Below are 22,564 nucleotides of genomic sequence, written 5' to 3'. Positions count from 1 at the left end.
CACACACACACACCCCCCAACAGGATCTAGTCTAATTATCCGAGCTGTTTATTCTGTAGGTCTGATGTCTTAAGCGCTAGTAAATAAATAAGGTTAATATCTTATAACCATTTATTTAGGAGAAAATAGACGGTCAAATTTTAAGATTATGTTTGTCTTTCATTTTTTTACCAAACTAATGTCATAAATGAAAGCATTGAACCAACGGTTGTGCGTGTAGCATTTTTGTTGGTACAAAGGGATCCTGTTGTGCCTAGGGGACGTCCTGGTGTGAGTGCGGTGTGGCCCATCCCGAGCACTTGTTGACTTGATTGAGACATTTATTTTAGTTTGGTTATTCTGGATATTGTTCATAAAAAAATAAAATTGACCGAAATGTGTGATTGAAACACGTGTTAATTTAATTTTGCAACCTATTTAAATATGCTAATACAACTCTAGAAAGTGGGCCCATAAGGTTGGTCTAGTGGTTGTGTCACTCCTTTACCAGGTAAAATGTCTAAATTTGAGTCTTATCGCTGCAAATTGCAGCACCCCTTCCCTTATCCCCTGTCATCGATTGAACAAAAAAAAAAAACTCTAGAAATGAATAGTGAGTTTTTTAAATGATTAAACTATTGGATAATCAACATACAACCAGTTTACTTTTTTAGGTGGTTAAAAATATTTTAACGAGTCAAACAGAATGAATTGTTTCTAGTTAAATTACTTGGACACCTTAGGTTTTTCTTAAGAACAGGTATCTCATTTATACAGAGTGATTTTTTTTAAATTTTTATGAACATGTTCATTCCATTTATATTAAAACAAAAAAAATTATACAATAAAGAATGCATGTATAGATGTGAGTGGTTCATTCCATCACATATATTGATCTTTGGAATATCTAAAAGTCTATGAGGACATACATTCATGTACATACATCATGTAAATATACATTTTGGATCCGTTTCAGGTCCTACAAAAAAAAAATCATGAATTTTAAAGTAAAGTTGTATATTTCGCAAACATAGTTACTGATATCGGGTTGAGTGAATTTTTTATAGGAACTTTAAACAAATTATTCTGAATTAAATGAGTGGCTTGGATATTGTTGGTATGAGATTAAATTCTACGCGAAGGGTCCGTGTAGAACGAAATCTCCGCCAAACCAATGAAAACATGACAACTCAGCCTTCTCTCTACACTCCACACATGCACAATGTGCTGTTAAGTCCAAAATGATTATTTGGGATACTATAAGCAGAAACTTGATTAGGAGAACCCTAGAGATAAAGTTTAATTATGATCATTTAGAATAAAATGATCAAAACAATAATATTTTCGCATAGGTTCAAATGAATTGAAAATTGGATCACTTAATTTTTTTTAAATGATTTGTATATTAAAAAATATGATGAAGAAAATAAGTGCTCCAATTTTCAATCTGTATGAACCGATGTGAAGATCTTATTTTTCTGATCATTTTGTTCATAATTAAATTTTGTCTCTGGAGCTCTCATAATTATCTTCTCTTCATTTGAGATCTCATAGAGCAGAAATTTGATTATAAAAGCTCAAAAGACAAAATTTAATTATGACCTTTTAGAATAAAATGATCAGAAAAATAAGATCTTTACACATGTTTAAACAGATTGAAAATTGAAGCACTTAATTTTTTTAATCATATTTTTTAATATTTAAGCAGTCTAAAAAAATTAAGTGTTTCAAATTTTAATCCCTTTAAATCGATGCGAAAATTTTATTTTTTTATCATTTTATTTTAAATGATTATAATTAAATTTTATCTATAAAACTCTTGTGTGTACTTTTTTTTTTTTTTTTTGATAATCATTGAGTATGTATGTTTCTGTAGCTTGGAAAATTTGACGGACAATTGTCATTCCAAGAAATCAGTGAAATTTGCCCTCGTTCCTTTCCTCTCATGAAAATGGAGTTGGATGGGTCACCTACTGTGCCCTAATCAGGATTCCCCAAAGAAGACAACGAAAAGGATGTTCTATCGGACACACAAGCAATAGAGGATCAGTGGATCTGTCTCCGTTGTTAAAGCTTTGAAATTTTCAATCGAAGCCTATCGCGAACGATCTGATTCTCTACATACAACTGTAAGTTCCCTGCCCGATTCTGCTTTCTTTCTCCAAATCTAGGGCTTTTTGCAGTCTCTGTCTCCTGATTTTATAGTGACCTAGTCTTGTATCCATAGCAATATTAGTCCTGTAGGTCAGGATTTTTTCATCCTCTCAGAACGATGTCAGATTACGTACCCGATGAACTATTAATTGACATTCTTGCAAGACTACCCATCGCATCTCTGCTTCGATTCAAATCCGTATGCAAATCATGGTATTCTCTCATCACAAGCCCTGGTTTCGTCACCAAACACCTCAGCCAATCCGTTACAAACACCAAAAGAAACGGCAGCAAGCTTCTCGTTAGGCTTTACGACATTAATGGTAATACAGAGCGATATCTATTGCTCAATGATGATGAGAAATTCGGTGACGAGTATTCGGAAATGAACTTTCCATTTAAACTCGCAGTTGGGTATTTTAGGGTGGTGGGTAGCTTCAATGGGTTGCTGTGTGTAGCTGATGATTTTTTGACTGACAAGCCTCAGATTATTATTTGGAACCCATCGACTAGAAAGTCGGTAACTCTTCCCATGGCCTCTAAGACAAAACGCCCGCATATGTGTGTTTATGGATTTGGTTCCCACTCTGCAACTCATGAGTATGGGGTGATTAGGATCCAGTATGAGATGGAGGAATTTGAGTTAAAACTTCCTCCAAAAGTTGAAATTTACACTCAAGGAACAAGATTGTGGAGAGGCATCAGTTCTGCTGCACCTTCATATCGCATTTTCAACTATATGTGGTCTCAGGCCTTTGTTGATGGAGCTGTGCATTGGGTTGCATATGAACCTTGTGCTTGGCTTGGGGGTGGTGTTCGAAATTTGATTTTGTCGTTCAATATGGCTTCTGAATCATTCTCTGAGTTCAAGCTACCACCAACTCTAGCAGATCAACCTCCACCATCGTTATCCATTAAGATATTTGGGCAATCACTGGCTGTGTTATGTAGTGGACAAAGGGATAGTGGTGGCTGCTGTATTTGGGTGATGAAAGAATATGGAGTTGCAGAATCTTGGACTAAGCTATTCAGTTCTAATCTACTAGGAATGCCGAACAAGACATTGGGGTTCAGGAAAAACGGTGAAGTTTTGCTAGCATCGGATAACTCTCTGGCTTCTTATGCTCCTGGAACCAACACATTGGCAACAACTGGAATTAAGGGGAGTTTACGTGCATTTTATGTTGATCCATTTATGCAAACCCTTGTTTCAGTTTAAGAAAAGAGATGATGTGTCTTATGAGTTATGACTGCAGTTGAACCTTTTGTGATGCTTTGCTAATTGCTGCCAACTTCCATTGAGGAGATGGGGATAGAGTGCAAAACGCAGCAGTTATGAAGGTTGTTAGTGAAAGTGAAGGCAGTTGTGATGAACAATATGTGAGGCATTTTTGTTTTTCCATTGAAGCAACCTATTTTCCTTGGTTATACTTGTCATTCAGTGACTAGGTGCAAACTTCCAACTTTAAAATTGTATCAGTGCACTCACAAATGCAAACATTCGTTTGATTCCATAACATGTTGAGAATTCTATTCTTGGAATTGCAAGGATTATATCACTTTGTTAATTTGTAGTAATTCATTTCTTAGAAAGATGTTCAACTACTTCTTATCTTCAGTTTTGGGTTGCTTATTAATTTCAAGTTTTCTCGCCCTTTTTTTGTTGTTGATAAGTTGCGTTCTCCCCATAGTGAAGTAAATGCAGTTTATATTTTCTCCTTGACTATATGCCCTTGATCAAACTATTGTTCTGTTGTGTGCAACTTGCAACTTCTCTACGAAGTAACTTCTTTTGAGAATTGAACATAAGAATATCTGCATGCTTCTAAATTGCTTCAACTTGGTGGAATGATACTATGTAAATGCATTCCCCGAAGAAAGAAGATTGTGTTTCATATTAGGATGCAAGAATTGCATCTCAGATGTAGGCTCCAATAGAATGTTACGCTGTTGGGTAACTTGGGTTGAGGGAAGAGTTGCAGTGGATGTCGAAGAGGAGTAATAACGTGGATGATGTTGATTCAGGACATGTTTATTTTTTGTTGAATCGATTATCCTTGGTGTATTGATGCAATTTTGTTTCGTAAGGGGGAGGAAGCTTGATTATGAGAATTGTTCATTCAAGATATGGCACCCAAGAAGATATGCCGATGGTATGTGGGTGTTTATGCCTTAATTCTTGCGGAGGTGGTTGTTGATACCAACTGACTAAAGGTTATCTGAAAAATACATAAATAAAAGAAAGATAATCACGGTTATTATCTGACTCCAATAAGCAAATAAACCTATGATCTAGTAATCCAATAAGATAAAGGATTGGTATATCAGAAGCACTATTCTTGTCCGGGCAGCACATTTTCAGGCCTTGATCTGTTGGGTTTTGCCTATAAATACAAAGTTGCAAGATATAGAAGGGGTTGAAGACTTCCAATTATCCAATACCAGAAAGCGTAGCACTTCTTTTTCTCTCTTTCAATTGGTCTAACACCGTTTCGGTGTTGAGCCTTTCATGGAAACCCTTGTCTCAGTGGCAAACCAAGGTGATGTCTTGAACGTCAAGAAGGGTTTGTGAACATAATTTGTTCTTTTTATTTTATTTTATTTGGTGCACTATTTCTCTTTCTTTCTTTTTTATCTCTCCTCCTAGGTGTATGGGAGTAAATCAGACCGATGCATGAAACTCGAATATTAACATCTGATTATGCACACACAATGACAAGCAACTCTCTTTTGAATGCAACGACATATTCTTATAGCTAGGTTCTATTGTTCAGTTATATTGATTGGGTCTATCTGTAGTTCATTTCTTAGAATAGACGATCATGCCATATTCTTTGACCTTTTGATTTCTCACTTCATTTATTTATTTACTTACTTCCTCAAAAACCAGGTTGGACGATTTATCTTGAGAGGATTGTTTAACGGAATCAAGAGCATGACAATTTTCTCTTAGTGAAGTGCTTTTTTACATGTATCTAACAAGTCGTTTCGCAATTTGTTTGTGTGTGAAAGATAATAAGACTATTAAACATAAAGATTTGTTTATCGTATCATCACCCTTATACTGTGAAGACCTTTTTGATGTATATGCTTGGATAGCTGTGCTTTGGTCCACACCAATTATCTCAATCAGGTCAGCAATGGCATAATACATGAATTTTCGTGTTTAATTAGAGATGAAAAACTGGTTCCTAAATCCACTTTTTGTATCTTCTTGGTGAAACACTGATTTTGGAACTTCGTTGCATAAGAATGTAACTTCAGTCATTCGCCTCAATGAAGTTCTTAGTTTGACACTCGAAGTTCGAAAGAGAAGGGAAATCTCAAAAATCGAAATACAAAATGTTACGTTCATTTTACTGGGTGGAGAGAATAACTCCAAACCCCAAACTCTGTTGTTGGGCCAAAAAAAAAAAAATCAACACACACAGGAGCAAGAACAAGAATTAAGCAAACATACCCAAAGAGCACGATGCAAGAATTTAAGTAATTTGACAAGAATTGTAGCATCTAATTTCACCATGTTTCTAATAAAGAGGGGTTAAATAGAAGAAGTTACAGTTAGTTTTAGTTAGTACTCCACTATTATGTACTGTTGGGTTTTACTACAATGATAGTCCTAGAAAATTTGGATACCTTTCAATGAAATTAGCCCAAAGTGGGTTATATGGACGATATATTGACATATTCACCCTTTTATAAAAAATAATAATAATAATCTCTGAATCCTCAAAAAAAAAAGAGTTGTGCTACCTCCACACCCACTTGCACACCCATATACACACCCACACACACAAGTGTGTGGGCCTCACACACACTGCAGTGTGTAGTGTGTGTGAGGCCCACACACTTGTGTGTGTGGGTGTGTATATGGGTGTGCAAGTGGGTGTGGTCCTAGAATTTCCGAAAAAAAATTTAACCCATAAGTAAAAATTGTCCTTTTTCACTAAAACGGTTCTTTCAATGACTAAAAAGTAAAGGATTTTTTGTACTTTTTGTACTTTTTTTTTTTTTATCAAAACCAAGCTCCGAATTGGTTAATAAAAGTCATTTTGATTCAAAATAATTGAAAGTTGATAATTTGTTTATTGTTTAGTATGAAAAAATGAAATCTTAAATATAAATTACTCGTTTTATTATGTGTTTGGACAGACAGTCGTCAATTTGAGATATAAGAAACATTCGAAGAAACCCGTAGTAGAGTTGGATGGGTCACATACAGGAGGCAGGATCTTCTGTGCCGAAAATTCCTGTGCCGAGGGGTTTCTCAGCCGTTGATTTAAAACATAAAAAAAATCACACAATCCAGTGGTCAAAAAATCCCTCGGTACAAAGGATTTTTGGGCAAAAGAGATCGAACGCCAACATACAGGACGTACTGGGTTCTAATCAGGATCCCCCAACTAAGAGTACGAAAAGAATAAACCGGGGTTCCTGTTGTCCCAAGTGGACAACATGGGTGTTGTCCCCGTCAGGATCGTCTATTCTTGGTAATGAACAATTCAAATTTCATCTCGGCAACACACGGATAATCGGCTGAAATCATTTTACGAAATAAAATTTGAGCCGTCCATAATCAATATAGACAGCCAGGAGGGGACAACACCAATGTTTTCCCAGGAACCCCCAATTCGAATTTCAAAATATTTATTGGATACCAAAGCAAGAGGAGGATCTGTCTCCGTTGTAAAGCTTTGAAATTTCTCTCGAAGCCTATGGCGAACCCATGTGATTCTCTATTCTGGGGAATTACGTACAGCTGTAAGTTCACTGCCCGATTCTGCCTTCTTTCTCAAAATCTAGCCGGGGGCTTTTGTTTACAGTCTCTGTCTCCTAATTTTATTGTAGAACCTAGTCTTGTATCCTTAGCACTATTAGTCCTGTAGATCAGAATTTTTTCTCCCTCTCAGAACGATGTCAGATTACATACCCGATGAACTATTAATTGAAATTCTTGGAAGACTACCCGTAGCGTCTCTGCTTCGATTCCAATCCGTTTGCAAATCGTGGTATTCTCTCATCACGAACCCTGGTTTCGTAACCAAACACCTCATCCAATCCATTACAAACGGCAAAAGAAACGGCGACAAGTTTCTCGTTAGGCTTTATGATATTAATAAAGAGCGATATCTATTGCTCAATGATGATGACAAATTTGGTCGTGAGTATTTGGAATTCAAGTTTCCATTTAAAATCCCATTTGGGTATTTTCGGGTTGTTGGTAGCTGCAATGGGTTGCTATGTGTAGTTGGTGATTATTTCACTGACAAGGCTCAGATTATGATTTGGAACCCTTCGACTAGAAAGTCGGTAACTCTTCCCATGGCCCCTAAGCCACAAGGCCCGCATATGTGTGTTTATGGATTTGGTTCCCACCCCACAACTCATGAGTATGGGGTGATTAGGATCCAGTATGGGATCATTGAGATGGGGGAATATGTTTTAAAACTTCCTCCAAAAGTTGAAATTTACACACAAGGAACAAGATCGTGGAGAGGCATCAGTTCTGCTGTACCTTCATATCGCATTGTCAACTATATGTGGTGTCAGGCCTTTGTTGATGGAGCTGTGCATTGGGTTGCCTATGAACCTTGTGTTGGGGGTGGTGTTCGAAACTTGATTATGTTGTTCAATTTGGCTTTTGAAACATTCTGTGAGTTTAAGCTACCACCAACTCTAGCATATCAACCTCCACCATCATTATCCATTAAGACATTTGGGCAATCACTGGCTGTGTTATGTAGTGGACCAAGGGATGCTGGTGGCTGCTGTATTTGGGTGATGAAAGAATATGGAGTTGCAGAATCTTGGACTAAGCTATTCAGTTCTAATCTACTAGGAATGCCGAACAAGACATTGGGGTTCAGGAGAAACGGTGAAATTTTGCTAGCATCAGATAACTCTCTGGCTTCTTATGCCCCTGGAACCAACACATTGGCAACAACTGGAATTAAGGGGAGTTCACGTGCATTTTATGTTGACCCCTTTATGCAAACCCTTGTTTTAGTTTAAGAAAAGAGATGATGTGTCTTATGACTCCTATGGGCAGTTTAACCTTTTGTGATGCTTGGCTACCAACTTCCAAAGAGGAAATGGGGATAGAGTGGAAAACACAGCAGTTATGAAGGTTGTTAGTGAAAGCCAACGCAGTTGTGCGAAACAATATGTAAGGCTTTTTGTTTTTCCATTGAAGCAATCTATTTCCCTCGGTAATACTTGTTGTTCAGCGACTAGGTGCAAACTTCCAACTTTAAAATTGTGTCAATGGACTCACAAATGCAAACATTCGTTTTGATGCCATAACATGTCGAGATTGCTATTCTTGGAGTTCCTAGCTAGGATCATATCACTTTGTTAATTTGTAGTATTTCATTTCTTAGAAAGATGTTCAACTACTTCTTGTTCTTTAGTTTTGGGTTGCTTATTATACTTTCAAGTTTTCTCCCACCCCCCGCCCCCCCTTTTTTTATTTTTTATTTCTGGCTTTGATATAAGTTGCTTTCTCCCCATAGAGAAGAAAATGCAGCTTATATTTTCTCCCTGACTATATGCCCTTGATCAACTATGGTTCTGTTGTGTGCCTACTTATCACAAATATCTGTACAAGTCTGTATAATGAGAATTTTAAACGAAGGTGTAAAAGTTGTTGCAACTTGCAACTTCTATATTTCCCCCCGAAGAAAGAAGATTGTGTTTGATATTAGGATGCAAGAATTGCATCTTAGATGTAGGCTCCAATAGAATCTTACGTTGTTGGGTAACTAGGGTTGTGAGAAGAATGGCAATGGATGTCGAAGAAGAGGAGTATTAACGTACGTGGATTATGTTGATTCAGGACACATTTATTTTTTGTTGAATCGATATTCCTTGGTATATTGATGCAGTTTTGTTTTGTAAGGTGTTGGAAGTTCCCTTTGTCAAGGAAAAGAAAGAACCACTTTGTGGCTTTACCCTTGAACTACACACTTTTGTTCTGGTTAGAAGTCACGTTAAGGCCCATGCGTATTCAAACATTGAATTTAGTATTGCAATGGAATTATCCTCCTCCTTTTTTTGCAAGCTGAAATCTTTCATTTAATTACATTTTCGGTTTGGCGATAATAACCCAATGAATGACTACATTCTTTTTTGTTTCGCATAAACTAGTTCGAACATTCTGTGTTATAACGAGTTCTAAAGTCCGATTGCATGGTCGCCACCTTTTACAAAATCATGTGGCTACAATTGCCTTAATCAAACTGTTATTTTCATGATGAATAACCTATATATTGGAGCTTGCCAAATGCATTTCACTAATTTCAGAAAGGTTAATTGTCAAGCCTATAGCCCCAACATGCAAAACGACCTTTGAATCACGAATTCAGCATGGACCAGTCTAAAATTGGATGATTTGGGCTCCGTTTGTTTGGACGTAAAATATTTTACATATTTTTTAGTATTTGGTTGTTGAAATTGCCAGAAAATGATTTACCGTAGAAAACTCGGTAAGTTATTTTACAATGGGTGTCCAGGCATTCGTTCTCCCATTCCAGTGATTCCACAACCACTTCTCATTTCTTCATTCCACGTGATTAATTAATCTCTCTCTCTCTCTCTCTCTCTCTCTCTCTCTCTCGCCAATTCCTTCATCTCTCCACAAGGCTTCTATAAACATCAAGTACTCACTTTGAGGGAAAACAATTGTTTTGAAACATATTTTCCACTCAATATGGACACAAAGAATTACTCTTGGTCACGTAAAATTATACTTGCCCGTGTAGAATTACACTTAGCCGCTATTCACTCTTGGCCGCGTAGAATTACAGTTGGCCGAGGAGAATTACTCTTAGCCGCATAAAATTACAATTGGCCGCGTAGAATTGCTCTTGGCCGCGGAGAATTACACTTGGCCGCATAGAATTATTCTTGGCCGTGGAGAATTATAGTTGGCCGCAAAGAATTACTCATATGCCAATCAAATACCCAAAAATAAAAATTTAAAATTTGTTTTCTAAAAAAATATTTTACGTAAAAAATATCTTACATTGGAAATATTTTATATTGAAACAAACGAGCCTCGGTTCACTTTTTAGTAGCGTGGTTTGGTGATTGGTCCCAGGGTATAACGTGAACAGCTGAACAAGAACAAAAAAGTTTGGTTTCTTATTTATGCTAATAATACACAGTGGGATTGGGAGTTCAAAGACTGTTCATAGCTCTGAACCACAAATGCTCCTGACAAATACCATTGGGCTACAAGCCCTATGGCAGATTAGAAAGGAAAATGACGGCCCAAACCAAACTTATTACAATCACAAAAATTTCAAATGTAAGCCAAACTTGAACAATTATTCTCAAAAAAATTTAAGTTGAATCAAATTTGAACTCGTGTAATTAATAATGAGTTGAGTCAAACTTGAGCAATAATGTATTTGACTTGTTTGGCTTAATTAGCATATCTACTTTGATTGCAAAACGAGCCCTAAATTGGTTAGGGTCTGGAGTCTGGGCCTAACGAAAAAAGTGCGAATCGGTCTTCTATTCGACTCGCAAGTTTTGGGGGAAAAAAATTTAATTAAGTAAAAAAAAAAGGGTAGGACCCTTCGATTTGATTCAGTATCGCAATTGTACATTCACGATCCATCCTAGCGAGAAATTTTTAGGTGCTGAGCAGGTACCACATGCACGGTATCTTGTTCACATCTCAACCATCTAAAAATGTATTGAACGGCTCAGATCCGACCACCCTCTCTCCCCTCACCCAACCAGTCTCTCTTTTCTTTCTCTCTCTAAAATTCGGACCATCCAAAATATTTTTGGATGGTTGAGATCGTAGGCAGGATATCGCGTGTGTGATATATGCCCGACTCCACAAAATTTCTCCCAACTCTTGCTCGGTTTCTCAAAATCTAGGGCTTTTTATAGTCCCTACCCCATTGCCCTATAGATTGCAACTTCCTTAAGGTGAGAACAATGGCAGACCACATACACAATGACCTATTAATTGAAATCCTGGCAAGACTACCCGTAGCATCTCTGCTTCAATTCAAATCCGTTTGCAAAACATGGTATTCTCTCATCACAAGCCCTAGTTTCGTCACCAAACACCTCGACCAATCCATTACAAACACCAAAAGAAACGGCAGCAAGATTATCGTTAGGGTTTACGGCACTTATTGTACAAAAGAGCGATATCTATTGCTCGATGATGATGATGACCAATTCGGTGACGAGTATTCGGAACTGGAGGTACCATTTGAACTCCTATTTGGGTGTTTTAGGATAGTGGGTAGTTGCAATGGGTTGCTATGTGTACTTGATTACTATTTCATTGCAAAATGTCAGATCATTATATGGAACCCTTCGACTAGAAAGTCGGTAACTCTTCCCATGGCCCCTAAGCCACAATGCCCGCATACGTGTGTTTATGGATTTATGGATTTGGTGCCAACCCCGCAACTCAGGAGTATAAGGTGATTAGGCTCGAGTATGAGTGGGTGGAATGGGACCTAAAACTTCCTCCTAAAGTTGAAATTTACACTCAAGGAACAAGATTGTGGAGAGGCATCAGTTCTGCTGCACCTTCATATGGCATCTCTATGCGGTGTCAGGCCTTTGTTGATGGAGCTGTGCATTGGGTTGCATATGAACCTTGTGTTGGGGGTGGTGTTCGAAATTTGATTATGTTGTTCAATATGGCTTCTGAATCATTCTCTGAGTTTAAGCTACCACCAACTCTAGCATATCAACCTCCACCTTCGTTATCCATTAAGAAATTGGGGCAATCAATGGCTGTGGTATGTAGTGGACCAAGGGATAGTAGTGGCTGCTGTATTTGGTTGATGAAAGAATATGGAGTTGCAGAATCTTGGACTAAGCTATTCAGTTCTAATCTACTAGGAAGGCCGAACAGGACATTGGGGTTCAGAAAAAAAGGCGAAGTTTTGCTCGCAACAGATAAATGTTTGGCTTCTTATGCCCCCGGAACCAACACATTGGCAACAACTGGATTTAGGGGGAACTCACCCATATTTTATATTTATCAATTTATGGAAACCCTTGTTTTAGTTTGAGAAAAGAGATGGTGTGGTCTTATGAGTTATGAATGTTATGGGGAGTTGAACCTTATGTGATGCTCTGCTTCCAACTTCCAAAGAGGAGATGGGGATAGAGTGGAAAACGCAGCAGTACTTATGAAGGTTGCTAGTGAAAGCTAAGGCGGTTGCGAGAAACAATAATATCACTTTGTTTTTCCATTTAAGCAATCTATTTCGGCGACTAGGTGCAACTTCACAAACTGCAAAACATTCGTTTTGATGCCACAACATGTTGAGAATTCTATTCTTGGAGTTGCAAGGACTATTTCACTTTGTTAATTTGTAGTAATTCATTTCTTAGAAACATATTCAACTGCCTCTTGTTCTTCTGTTTTGGGTTGCTTATTAATTCCAAGTTTTCTAGGTTTTTTTTTTCTTGCTTTGATAAGTTGCCCTCTCCCCATGGGAAGTGCTACAATACACACCCCTTATTTGGGTGTGTATCATATGCACCCTTATTAAAATACACCAAATGTTATAAATCTCAAAATGTTATGAACCTATTGCTAAAAAGTTACGAATCATATTGTTGAAAAGTTACGAATTTTTAGTATAAAAGTTACTATACGAAATAAAATGTTATGAATGATCGGTCCTACAAGTAATTTTTTATGAGGTGGCACAATATGAACCACACAATAGGTGCATATAGTACACACCTTAAAGGGGTGTGTATTGAAGATTTTCCCTCTCCGGCATAGTGAAGGAATAGACATTCAAGCAAACCATAAGCACCGTAGCAATGATGAATCTTTTTAAGTACTGAGTGTCACACTCTCCTTGAATCTTGATCACCCTTTTATGTTCATCAAGTTCCAAGTTTTGATATCTGATTTTATTGCATTTTGTATTATTGGATTCATCACATAAGCAATTTTTTCCAACAAATACAAAGTAGTAGATATCTCTATTCGAAGCCAACGCATGCTTCAAAATTAAGGATGAACTGTAACTAAAGATGATGGATTAATCTGATTTTTAAGAGCTTTACGGATCGATTTGGTTTCGGAAATCTTCAATCTGTTCGAGTTAACTTCGAATCATGATTTTAGAACAAAATTGAACCAATCACCCCTATTTTTGAAATATCAAGGGGTTGGCCTAGTGGTCAAGACTTGAGACTTAATTGTTTGCTCTCTCCTAAAATCTTAAGTTCGATACCTCTTATGTGCTATCAAGTCATTTGGGATCAGTCCAAACAAAACTCTTTGGGGCTTTAAATGGGCTCCCGTTAATGAGCAGTAAAATTGGTCCCCATAATTAGTTGAGGTACGTGCAAACTAGCACGGACACTTGTTTAATTATCAAATAAAATCACCCCATCTCCAACAGCACTTTGGGTCCCTTTGGATTAGGGCTGTTCAAATAAAGTATAAGCAAGCTAATTCAAGCTAAAACTAAACATATGGGTGCTTGTGAACAGGGAGTCAGATGTAAATATTGCAAAGATAGGGGTATGTCAATAAATATCTCAACTATGTAAATCAATAAATATCCGCAATATAAATTAATAAGTGTGCGGGAGACGAAAATTGCTTTTCTAGTGTTGAGAAGTTACAGTGAAAAGCTACACACCTGCCCATTATTTTTGTGAATGAGTAAAGCTTTTTTCCTAACTGTTGCCATTTTGGAATGTCACAAGCTTAAATTCAGGTTGATAGCAAGAAATTTCACAAATTTAAGCTCAGACCCGAAAGCTCGGAATTCATTTGTATATTTCGCAAATCGAACCAAGCTCATTGGAATCACAAAATTTCAAATGTGAGCCGAGCTAGAACATTTATTCTTTAGAAATTTTCAAGTTCGAGCCAAGTTTAAAAACGTGCAATAAAGAGTTGACTCAAAGAAATAATGTACTCAGTATTTGGCTTAATTAGCATCCCTACTTTGGATGCAAAACGAGCCGTAAACTGGTTAGGGTGCGGACCCTAACGAAAGAAGTATGAATAGATCTTCTATTTGACTCGCACCACAAGGAAAATTATTTGTAATTAAACGCAATTGGTCAGTTCACTCTCCATCCCAACAAGAAATATTTGGGTGCCAAGCGGGTACCATATGGCGGTATCCAGTGCGCATCACAGCCGTCTTAATGTATTTTGAATGGTCCAAATCCGATCACTCTCTGTCCCCTCATCTGGCCAATCTCTCTTCTCATTACCTCTCTAAAATTCGGACCGTTCAAAATACTTTTGAACGGCTGCGATCGCCAATGGAGTACCAAGTGTGTGGTACCCAGCACCCATAAAATTCTGCTCTGCTTCTCAAAATCTAGGGCTTTTTATAGTCTCTTGACCTAATTCCTAAAACCTAGTATCGTCCCCACACCATTGCCCTATAGATTGCAATTTCCTTACTGTGATAACAATGGCAGACCACATGCCCAATGATTTGTTAACTGAAATTCTGGCAAGACTACCAGTGGTTTCTCTGCTTCGATTCAAATCTGTGTGCAAACCATGGTATTCTCTCATCACAAGCCCTAGTTTCGTCACCAAACACCTCAACCAATCCATTACTAACACCGAAAGCAACGGCGACAAGCTTCTCCTTAGGCTTTACGATGATAAGAAAGAGCGATATCTATTACTCAATGATGATGACGAATTCGGTGACGAGTATTCAGAACTGGAGTTACCATTTGAACTCCCGTTTGGGTGTTATAGGGTAGTGGGTAGCTACAATGGGTTGTTATGTCTATCTGATGATTACTACTCAAGTGGTCAGCCACAGATTATTATATGGAACCCGTCGACTAGAAACTCAGTAATAATTCTTCCTACGGCCCCTAAGCCACAATGCCCGTATGTATCTGTTTATGGATTTGGTGCCCACCCGACAACTCAGGAGTATAAGGTGATTAGGCTCGAGTATAAGCTTCAATCTCTCTTTAAACTTCCTCCGAAAGTTGAAATTTACACGCAAGGAACAAGATCGTGGAGAGGCATCAGTTCTGCTCCTCCTCATTGTTTTCTCACTTCTAGGTGGTCTCAGGCGTTTTTGAATGGCGTCGTGCATTGGGTTTATGAATCATTCTGTGAGTGTGTTCCTCCTAACTTGATTATGTCATTCGATATGGCTTCTGAATCATTCTCAGTGCTTATGCTACCAACTACACTAGCCGAGGAACCTTGGACACCCATCTTATATTCTGTTAAGTTATTCGGGGAATCGCTGGCTCTGTTTTGCGATGGACAAAGCTATGACAATACCTGCTGCATTTGGGTGATGAAAGAATATGGAGTTGCAGAATCTTGGACTAAGTTATTCACTTTTAAAATATTAGGAATGCCACACAAGATATTCGGGTTCAGGAAAAATGGTGAAGTTTTGCAAGCATCGAAAACATCTCTGGCTTCTTATGCCCCTGCAACCGAAACACTGCGAGATACAGGAATTATGATTAGTTTAAGTGCACTAGTTTCCTTTGATTCTTTCAGGGAAACCCTTGTTTTAGTGGAATAAAGAAACTGTGTGTCAGAGAGGTGATAGATTGGAAAGTGCAGCTGCAGCAGTTATGAAGATTGTTAGCGATGGCAGAACCAGGTGTGAGAAACAAGGGAAAATGACGGCCCAGGACGTGTTTTGATAATTAATACTCTCCAAGGACCTTCCAACCTTAAATTGTGTCAATGCTATTTTGATCTCGGTCTCACAAACACCGCTCTCTTGTTTTATAACAGGGTCAGACTGCTATGCTCTGAGTTTCTAGGATTTTTTTATGAATTGGTAATCCGCAATTTGTACGTTTAAAGAGTCATTGTTCACTACTCTTGTTTTTTTCGATCGGCAATTTGTTCACTACTTGGAGGGAGGAGAAATGAGAACTGTTGCCTTGAATTCTATTTTAGTGATATTGCATTTGGTAGGGGATGTTTGGGCTAAAATAAGGTCTGAAAACTTAAGCAACTTAAGCAACTTGTCAATGTGACACTATTTTAGTGATTAGATAGATTGATTTTTATAATTAAATAATCTACAACCACGCGCAACTTACAACTATGTGGGATCATGCAAGAAATAACAGAGCATCTGGCCGTGTATGTGCAATTTAATTGTGTATGAGCCACAACTACGATGAATTCAATTCACATAACTTTTTAATACTTTTTGATGGCATTTTTCTTAGCATTTTGGACAGTAACGTAAGAAATTAGAAAATAGAAGATAGACAATGGTGTTGGACAAGCCCCATTATTTACACTATTGAGAGTTTATCAAAGGGCAAAGGCGTAAAGTGATGTATCCTTCCCTTATTTTAGGGATTTGTGATTATTCTATTTTCTGATGTCGATGATGTACAGTGGTCGAGTACGATTAATTCTCATGTGTTTGATACATTAGTGGATATGGGTGCCTCTTTTGCTTTTGCTGGTTCATTTGGAAGGCAAGAAAACAAGTGCATTTTGATGGCCTAGGCTGGGATTGTACTATGATTCTGGAAAAGGCTCCAGCCCTTTGTTCTGAATTTAAGGCTACTAAGGTTGCTGGTCATTCTCTCCAAAGCCTTGCTATTTTTGGGAGCATTCCTATGTGGCGACCACCTTCTATTGATGTGGTAAAACTTAATGTTGATGGGGCCGTTCAAAGGAAAAATGGTTCAGTTGGGATCAGCATTGTGGCTTGAGATCATGGGGGGCAAATTGTGGGCATGGTGGCTATCTCTTTTACTAGGTTTTTCTCTCCCATAGCTGTTGAGGCCATGGCATTCCAGGAAGCTTTGTTTTTTGCAGCTAACAGAGGCCTTTCAAAGATTGTTATGAAAGGTGATTCTCTCCAAGTTGTTCAAAGATTGTTATGAAAGGTGATTCTCTCCAAGTTGTTCAAGCACTTTCTCAAGCAGGAAAATCTTTTGCGGATTGTAGTTCTATTCTCTTGGATTGCTTAGTACTTCTGCAATTATTTTCCTCTTGTAGTTTCGTGCATGTTTAACGTTTTTGTAAGAGGGTAGCCCATTAGTTGGCTTAGCGTTCCCTATTAGGGATTAGACTAGCTAATCTTGCTTTGGATGATGTCCAGTCCTCAAACCGAGTTCTTCATTAATAAAACTTCTCTGTTTCCGTGGAAAAAAAAAAAGAAAAGGAATTAGGCTCCCGCTTCACTAAGGGAAATAAGTACTCATTTTTCAAATCTGTAATTAAAGGTATTGTGAGAGAATGAACCGCCTCGTACTTAACAAATAAGAACCTTAACGGAATGAGACCTTAATTTGCGTTTATTTACTTCTATCCATGTGGGGAGGCAAGAAAGTCTGTACTCCAGAAATTATTTATTTTAGGTCCATACCATTTTATTAAAAAAAAAATTTGGTCTTGTTCTAAAATCCTATTGTTCATCAAGATCATGTGGCTACAATTAGCTAATCAAACTGTTTTTGTTTTTTCCCAGTGAATAACTTACGTATTGGCCAAATGCATTTTAAGATTAACAAAGAGCTTAGGGTATCCACAATACTATAATTAAAAATTGATAACCTTTGATTGTTCATTTAAGAGATTACTAAGATTAGCAATGTAGATGTCTACAATGACATTATCAAAATTGGATAGTCAAAACTTGTCACATCATCTTTTCAAATTACAAAAAACTAAAAACTGTGAATAGTAAAAGATAGTTTTTCTAAAAATAGTTTTGAAACTCATAAAAACTATTTACTAGAAATAGAAAATAGTTTTTGAAACTTCTTTTGAAAAAAAAATTGTTTTCTAAAAAAAATATTTTTTCAAAAACATTGTTCGGAAAAAGAAAGAGAGAGGAAAAGGAAAGAGAGATAGAACATTTTTGTATAATGATTGGTGTATTTGATTGAGAATATGGAGGATCTATTAAATTTGGTTATTGTCAAAAGGTTGCTAGTTTTGGTTATTCAAAACCCAAAATTTGATTATTTCTAAGGAGATTGTTAAGTTCAATTATAGCATTGTGAACCATATTTTGCACCAACATTGTTAATTTTGAAAATCTTTTACTTTTAATTATAGTATTGTGGATACTTACAAAGGGTTGTTTATCAAAATAAGTCCCATAACCCAAACGAGCAAAAAAACCGCTGAATCACAAATCCAGATCTGAAATAGTCTAAATTAGATGATTTGGTTCGGATTTCTAGTAGTGCGGATTGGCGATTGGTCCAAGTTTAAAGAAATCGAGTGCAATGGTTTGGTTTGTATATTTATGCCAATAATTTCGGTTCCAAATCAATCCGAACTTTAAGTTGATAGGTGCGTGTTTGATTATTTATATATATAAAATTCTAATTTAAGAGGGGAACGCCTTGTAAAAATGAACTTCAGCACGAATAATGTTTACTGGATTTATTTATTTTTGTTGACTTGCAATGGAATTCTTTAAAAAATAGATGTTGATTTGTCATTGTACAAACATTGAGAATTATATCTCAATTGTAAGTGAATCTAGGTTTAAAACCGGAACTGATGATTCTCAAAATCTCCAATCCATAATTTGGATCTGTTACAAAACCGGATTATTCTGGTCTATGATCACGAAAAATTATTCGATACTCCTGAGGCAACGTCACGTGGTGTGCCAAACTCTATACATATTTGCGTGATTCTTACCACAAAATGTGTGGTATCCGTATCAACCTCACGTGGTGCGCCAAATTTTTGAGGCAACAAGTTACTAGTGCCACAGGCTGAGACCATGTTCCGCTAAAATTCTTATTTTTTAAGTACTTATTTTGCACTTTATGAGATAGATTCTTGTATCACAATACATCACCTTAAATTCAAAAAAATACTTTTATTTTAGTTAGCGGAACGGACCTTACTCATATGAATATCACCTGTCGCCCCAACAACTCTTGGGGACCGTTTGGATGCAAAACGAGCCCTAGACTGGTTCCACAAAAGGTCCTTCAAAAGATTCAATCAAATTCTTTCGCCAACGATTTGTGTCAGCATCAACGTTATATGTTCACACTCCAACTCTGCTCTGTGTCTCAAAATCTGGGGCTTTTAGTTTTATAAGAGAAAAACTTCTTTAAGGGGTGTGCCGTAAAAAAGTGTTTGAGGGGGTGAATTTCGTGCGTCCAAAGTGTTTTGGACGGTCTGAATTTTAAACAAATTTTTCCGGAGAAGATTAGTTTGTTTAAAATCTGGACCATTAATTGCCGGGATGGACGGATGAGATCATGCATCTCCGTGTATAACTTATTTACAGTGGCTCCGTAAATAAGTACATCTCCTTTTGTAGTCTCTTGATCTATTTCCTGTAACCTAGTATCGTCCCTGCACCATTACACTATAGATCGTAGTTTCCTTACTGTGAGAACAATGGCAGACCACGTACCCAATGATTTGTTAACTGAAAATCTGGTGAGACTCCCAGTGGTTTCTCTGCTTCGATTCACAAGCCTTAGTTTCGTCACCAAACACCTCAGCAATTCTATTACTAACAGCGAAAGAAACGGCGACAAGTTTCTCCGTAGGCTTTACGATGACAAGAAAGAGCAATATCTATTGCTCAATGATGATGACAAATTCGGTGATGTGTATTCGGAAGTGGAGTTCCCATATAAACTCCAATCGGGTATTGTAGGATCGTGGGTAGCTGCAATGGGTTGTTGTGTCTAAGTCTATGTGATGAATATTACAGTGACCGGCCTCCGATTATTATTTGGAACCCATCGACTAAAAAGTCGGTAACTCTTCCCATGGCCCCCTAAGCCACAATGCCCGTATATATCTGTTTATGGATTTGGTGCCCACCGGACAACTCAGGAGTATAAGGTGATTAGGCTCGAGTATAACCGTGAATCTCTCCTTAAACTTCCTCTCCGAAAGTTGAAATTTACCCCCAAGGAACAAGATCGTGGAGAAGCATCAGTTCTTCTACTCCAGAATATTTTATTTTTAGGTGGTCTCAGGCGTTTTTGAATGGCGTTGTGCATTGGGTTTGTGAATCATTCTCTGAGGGTTGTTTTCGTAACTTGATAATGTTGTTTGATATGTTAGAGATTTTCAAAATAAAAGAGTCATCGTTTTTGGTTTTGGAAAATTCTTTTGTTTCCTTAGAATGCTTGTTTTTCCTCTTTGTGAGCTTTGTCCCACATTGGTAAGCTGAGAGATGTTGGAGTGGTATATATTAGGAAACATTCCTAATGTAAGTAACTAATGATCTAGTGTGGTGCAGCCCTTTGGTGCTTCACACCATACCGGCAGAGCCGGTACACACTCACACTCGCACGCGCGGCGTGGGCTGTGGTGCATTGTGGCGCTTTAGCGGCGCATGTCGCGATCTTAGCCGTCAGCTGCAAATGGGCTCGATCCAACGGATTGGATCAAATCCGATTGGGTGTGAGTGAAAAAGCACACCAGTTCGGTGTGACTGGGTGTGACTGATCGATCTAGACCGTAGGATTCGATCCAACGGTCAGATTAGATCGGGTGCATACCCATTCTCAATGGGTGCGTAGTGGCCTATAAATAGACAACTACTTAGCAGAATTCAGTGTTCATTATATACACACATAATCCGAATTTCTCCCACATCTCTCTCTATATTTTCTAGCATTCATTCTGCGTTCTGTTTTGCTGCAGAAAATAGAACACAGTGGTTCTCGGTTCTTGTATTCGTTCAAGCAGATATTCTGTCCGTTTCGTTAGTGCAAACGAAAACGGAAAGAACTTCAAGTTCGGGCTTCGATTTATCTTGAAGGCAGGTTTGCTGTAACCCTTTGCATACCAGTATTGGTGGGGGCAAATACTGTCTTTAGGAAAGCAACAAAGTCGTGACTCGAAGTGTATTTCAGCATTTGTGGAGGTTTCGCCAACAGTTCAGAATTGCAGCAGCCAATTTTCCAACATGATATGGCTTCTGAATCATTCTCTAAGTTTGTGCTACCAACTACACTAGGCGATGAACCTTGGACATCCTTATTATCTATTAAGTTATGCGGGGAATCGCTGGCTCTGTTTTGTCATAGACGAAGGGTATTTGGGTGATGAAAGAATACGGAGTTGCAGAATCTTGGACTCAGTTATTCAGTTCTAATCTACTGGGATGCCAAACAAGGCATTGGGGTTAAGGAAAAATGGTGAAGTTTTGTTAACATTGGAAAACTCTCTGACTTCATATGCCCTGGAACCAAAACATTGCGAGATACAGGAATTATGAGTACTTTATGTGCATGTTACGATAGTATTGATTCTTTCACGGAATCCCTTTTTCCCGTGGAAAAAGAAGCGGTGTGGCAGAGGGGCAGTTGAACTTCGTGTGATGCAAAACCGGATGTGAGAAAACAACGGGCAGGACATTTCTGAATTACCATTTTTGGTCTAGGGTTTCTTTGTTCTATAAGTATCATTAGGCCTGTCAATGAACCGGATCCGATCCGAAAAATTCGATCCGGATCCGAATCCGATAATCCGAATCCGGTAATTCAATACGGATCCGGATCGGATCGGAATAAATCCGTTATCAATCCGAATCCGAACTTTATTTTTTTTTAAAATTTTAATTTTTTTTAAAAAAATAGTAAAATTTTTATTTTGAAAAAAAAAATGTTTAAGAAGTTTATTTTTATTTTTATTTTTTATTTTTTAAATTTTTTTTCGGAAAATAATTTTTTTTGGAAAAAAAATTGTATTTTTTTGCTAAAATTTTTGAAGGAAAAAAAGTTTCCGGATCGGATTCGGATTTTCGGATCGGATCCGGATTTTTCGGATTCGAATCCGAATTCTCACTATCGGATTTGAGTCTTATCGGATCCGGATCGGATTGTGTCTTATCGGATCCGGATCCGGCCCATTGATAGGCCTAAGTATCATCGTAAGCCCTATGACAGAAGTTGGTTGTTATTGAATAAAGAAAATCAAGATTTATTTCATATTGTGTGTTTATAGAGGGAGTATCTCTTGTTCATACCTATTCGTATTTGTATTTCAAAGAGAAAATCTTTAACATAAGTAAGTTCGTGATCTATTATTGTAAATAGTTTCGTAGAAAGAGGCTGAGCTGCATCAATTTCTAACTGAAACAACTTTAAAAAATTTAAACATAGATGTAAGTTGAATATTTGCAGACTTAATAGTTTGGTTTGTGGATGTATTCTCCAAAAGATAATGGTTCTTTAACCAAAGAAGTAGGGTTAAATACCTAGACACCTTTAGAACTATTCATGTTTGTATCGCTCACTCCCTCATAAAATTTTGCCTACAGTTAGCTCTCCTCATTAGTTTTCATTTGGAGGACCTAACTCCATTGGATGAAAAAAAATAAAAAGACTAATTTGCCCTTATATATATATACAAATAGCAGACCCACACTCTCCTCCATCTCCTTTCCTACTCTTCTCCCTTCCTAACCCTAACACTAAAATGCAATCCCAACCG

General features: G+C 37.5%; 4 protein-coding genes across 5 annotated transcripts; all 4 read left to right on the top strand.

Moving 5' to 3' along the window:
- The first annotated feature begins 1,873 nt into the window (after positions 1 to 1,873).
- LOC131321945 (F-box protein At3g07870-like) lies at positions 1,874 to 3,751 on the top strand. 2 transcript variants are annotated; one of them, XM_058353000.1, is made up of 3 exons: positions 1,874 to 2,042; positions 2,074 to 2,108; positions 2,248 to 3,751. In XM_058353000.1, the coding sequence occupies exon 3, from the start codon at positions 2,252 to 2,254 to the stop codon at positions 3,350 to 3,352; it is 1,101 nt and encodes a 366-aa protein (XP_058208983.1). In that variant the 5' UTR covers positions 1,874 to 2,042; positions 2,074 to 2,108; positions 2,248 to 2,251; the 3' UTR covers positions 3,353 to 3,751. The 2 variants fall into 2 exon arrangements, with proteins under 2 accessions (XP_058208983.1, XP_058208982.1); XM_058352999.1 differs by having other exon boundaries at positions 1,874 to 2,108.
- Positions 3,752 to 6,711: 2,960 nt separating this feature from the next.
- LOC131321946 (F-box protein At3g07870-like) lies at positions 6,712 to 8,454 on the top strand. The gene is made up of 2 exons (XM_058353001.1): positions 6,712 to 6,894; positions 7,044 to 8,454. The coding sequence occupies exon 2, from the start codon at positions 7,048 to 7,050 to the stop codon at positions 8,143 to 8,145; it is 1,098 nt and encodes a 365-aa protein (XP_058208984.1). The 5' UTR covers positions 6,712 to 6,894; positions 7,044 to 7,047; the 3' UTR covers positions 8,146 to 8,454.
- Positions 8,455 to 11,085: 2,631 nt separating this feature from the next.
- Positions 11,086 to 12,185, top strand: LOC131323641 (F-box/kelch-repeat protein At3g23880-like). The gene is made up of 2 exons (XM_058355490.1): positions 11,086 to 11,490; positions 11,577 to 12,185. Exons 1-2 carry the CDS (start codon positions 11,086 to 11,088, stop codon positions 12,183 to 12,185), a joined length of 1,014 nt encoding a protein of 337 aa, XP_058211473.1.
- A 2,291-nt stretch (positions 12,186 to 14,476) lies between these two features.
- On the top strand, positions 14,477 to 15,674 carry LOC131323639 (F-box protein CPR1-like). The gene has a single exon (XM_058355489.1). The coding sequence runs from the start codon at positions 14,577 to 14,579 to the stop codon at positions 15,672 to 15,674; it is 1,098 nt and encodes a 365-aa protein (XP_058211472.1). The 5' UTR covers positions 14,477 to 14,576.
- The last annotated feature ends 6,890 nt before the right edge of the window (positions 15,675 to 22,564 follow it).

This window comes from Rhododendron vialii, chromosome 4a (genome assembly GCF_030253575.1).
Source record: "Rhododendron vialii isolate Sample 1 chromosome 4a, ASM3025357v1".
In the NCBI taxonomy this organism is placed as follows: domain Eukaryota; kingdom Viridiplantae; phylum Streptophyta; class Magnoliopsida; order Ericales; family Ericaceae; genus Rhododendron; species Rhododendron vialii.
The sequence above is the reverse complement of the archived record's forward strand: the minus strand, read 5'-3'. Positions and strand labels throughout refer to the sequence as shown.

Excerpts from the sequence above, each read along its gene's own strand:
- LOC131323639 (XM_058355489.1), top strand. The coding sequence starts at position 14,577 with ATGGCAGACCACATGCCCAATGATTTGTTAACTGAAATTCTGGCAAGA.
- LOC131321945 (XM_058353000.1), top strand. The coding sequence starts at position 2,252 with ATGTCAGATTACGTACCCGATGAACTATTAATTGACATTCTTGCAAGA.
- LOC131321946 (XM_058353001.1), top strand. The coding sequence starts at position 7,048 with ATGTCAGATTACATACCCGATGAACTATTAATTGAAATTCTTGGAAGA.
- LOC131323641 (XM_058355490.1), top strand. The coding sequence starts at position 11,086 with ATGGCAGACCACATACACAATGACCTATTAATTGAAATCCTGGCAAGA. Across the intron at positions 11,491-11,576 it reads ACCCTTCGACTAGAAAGTCG|GAGTATAAGGTGATTAGGCT; the intron begins GTAACTCTTCCC and ends CCCGCAACTCAG.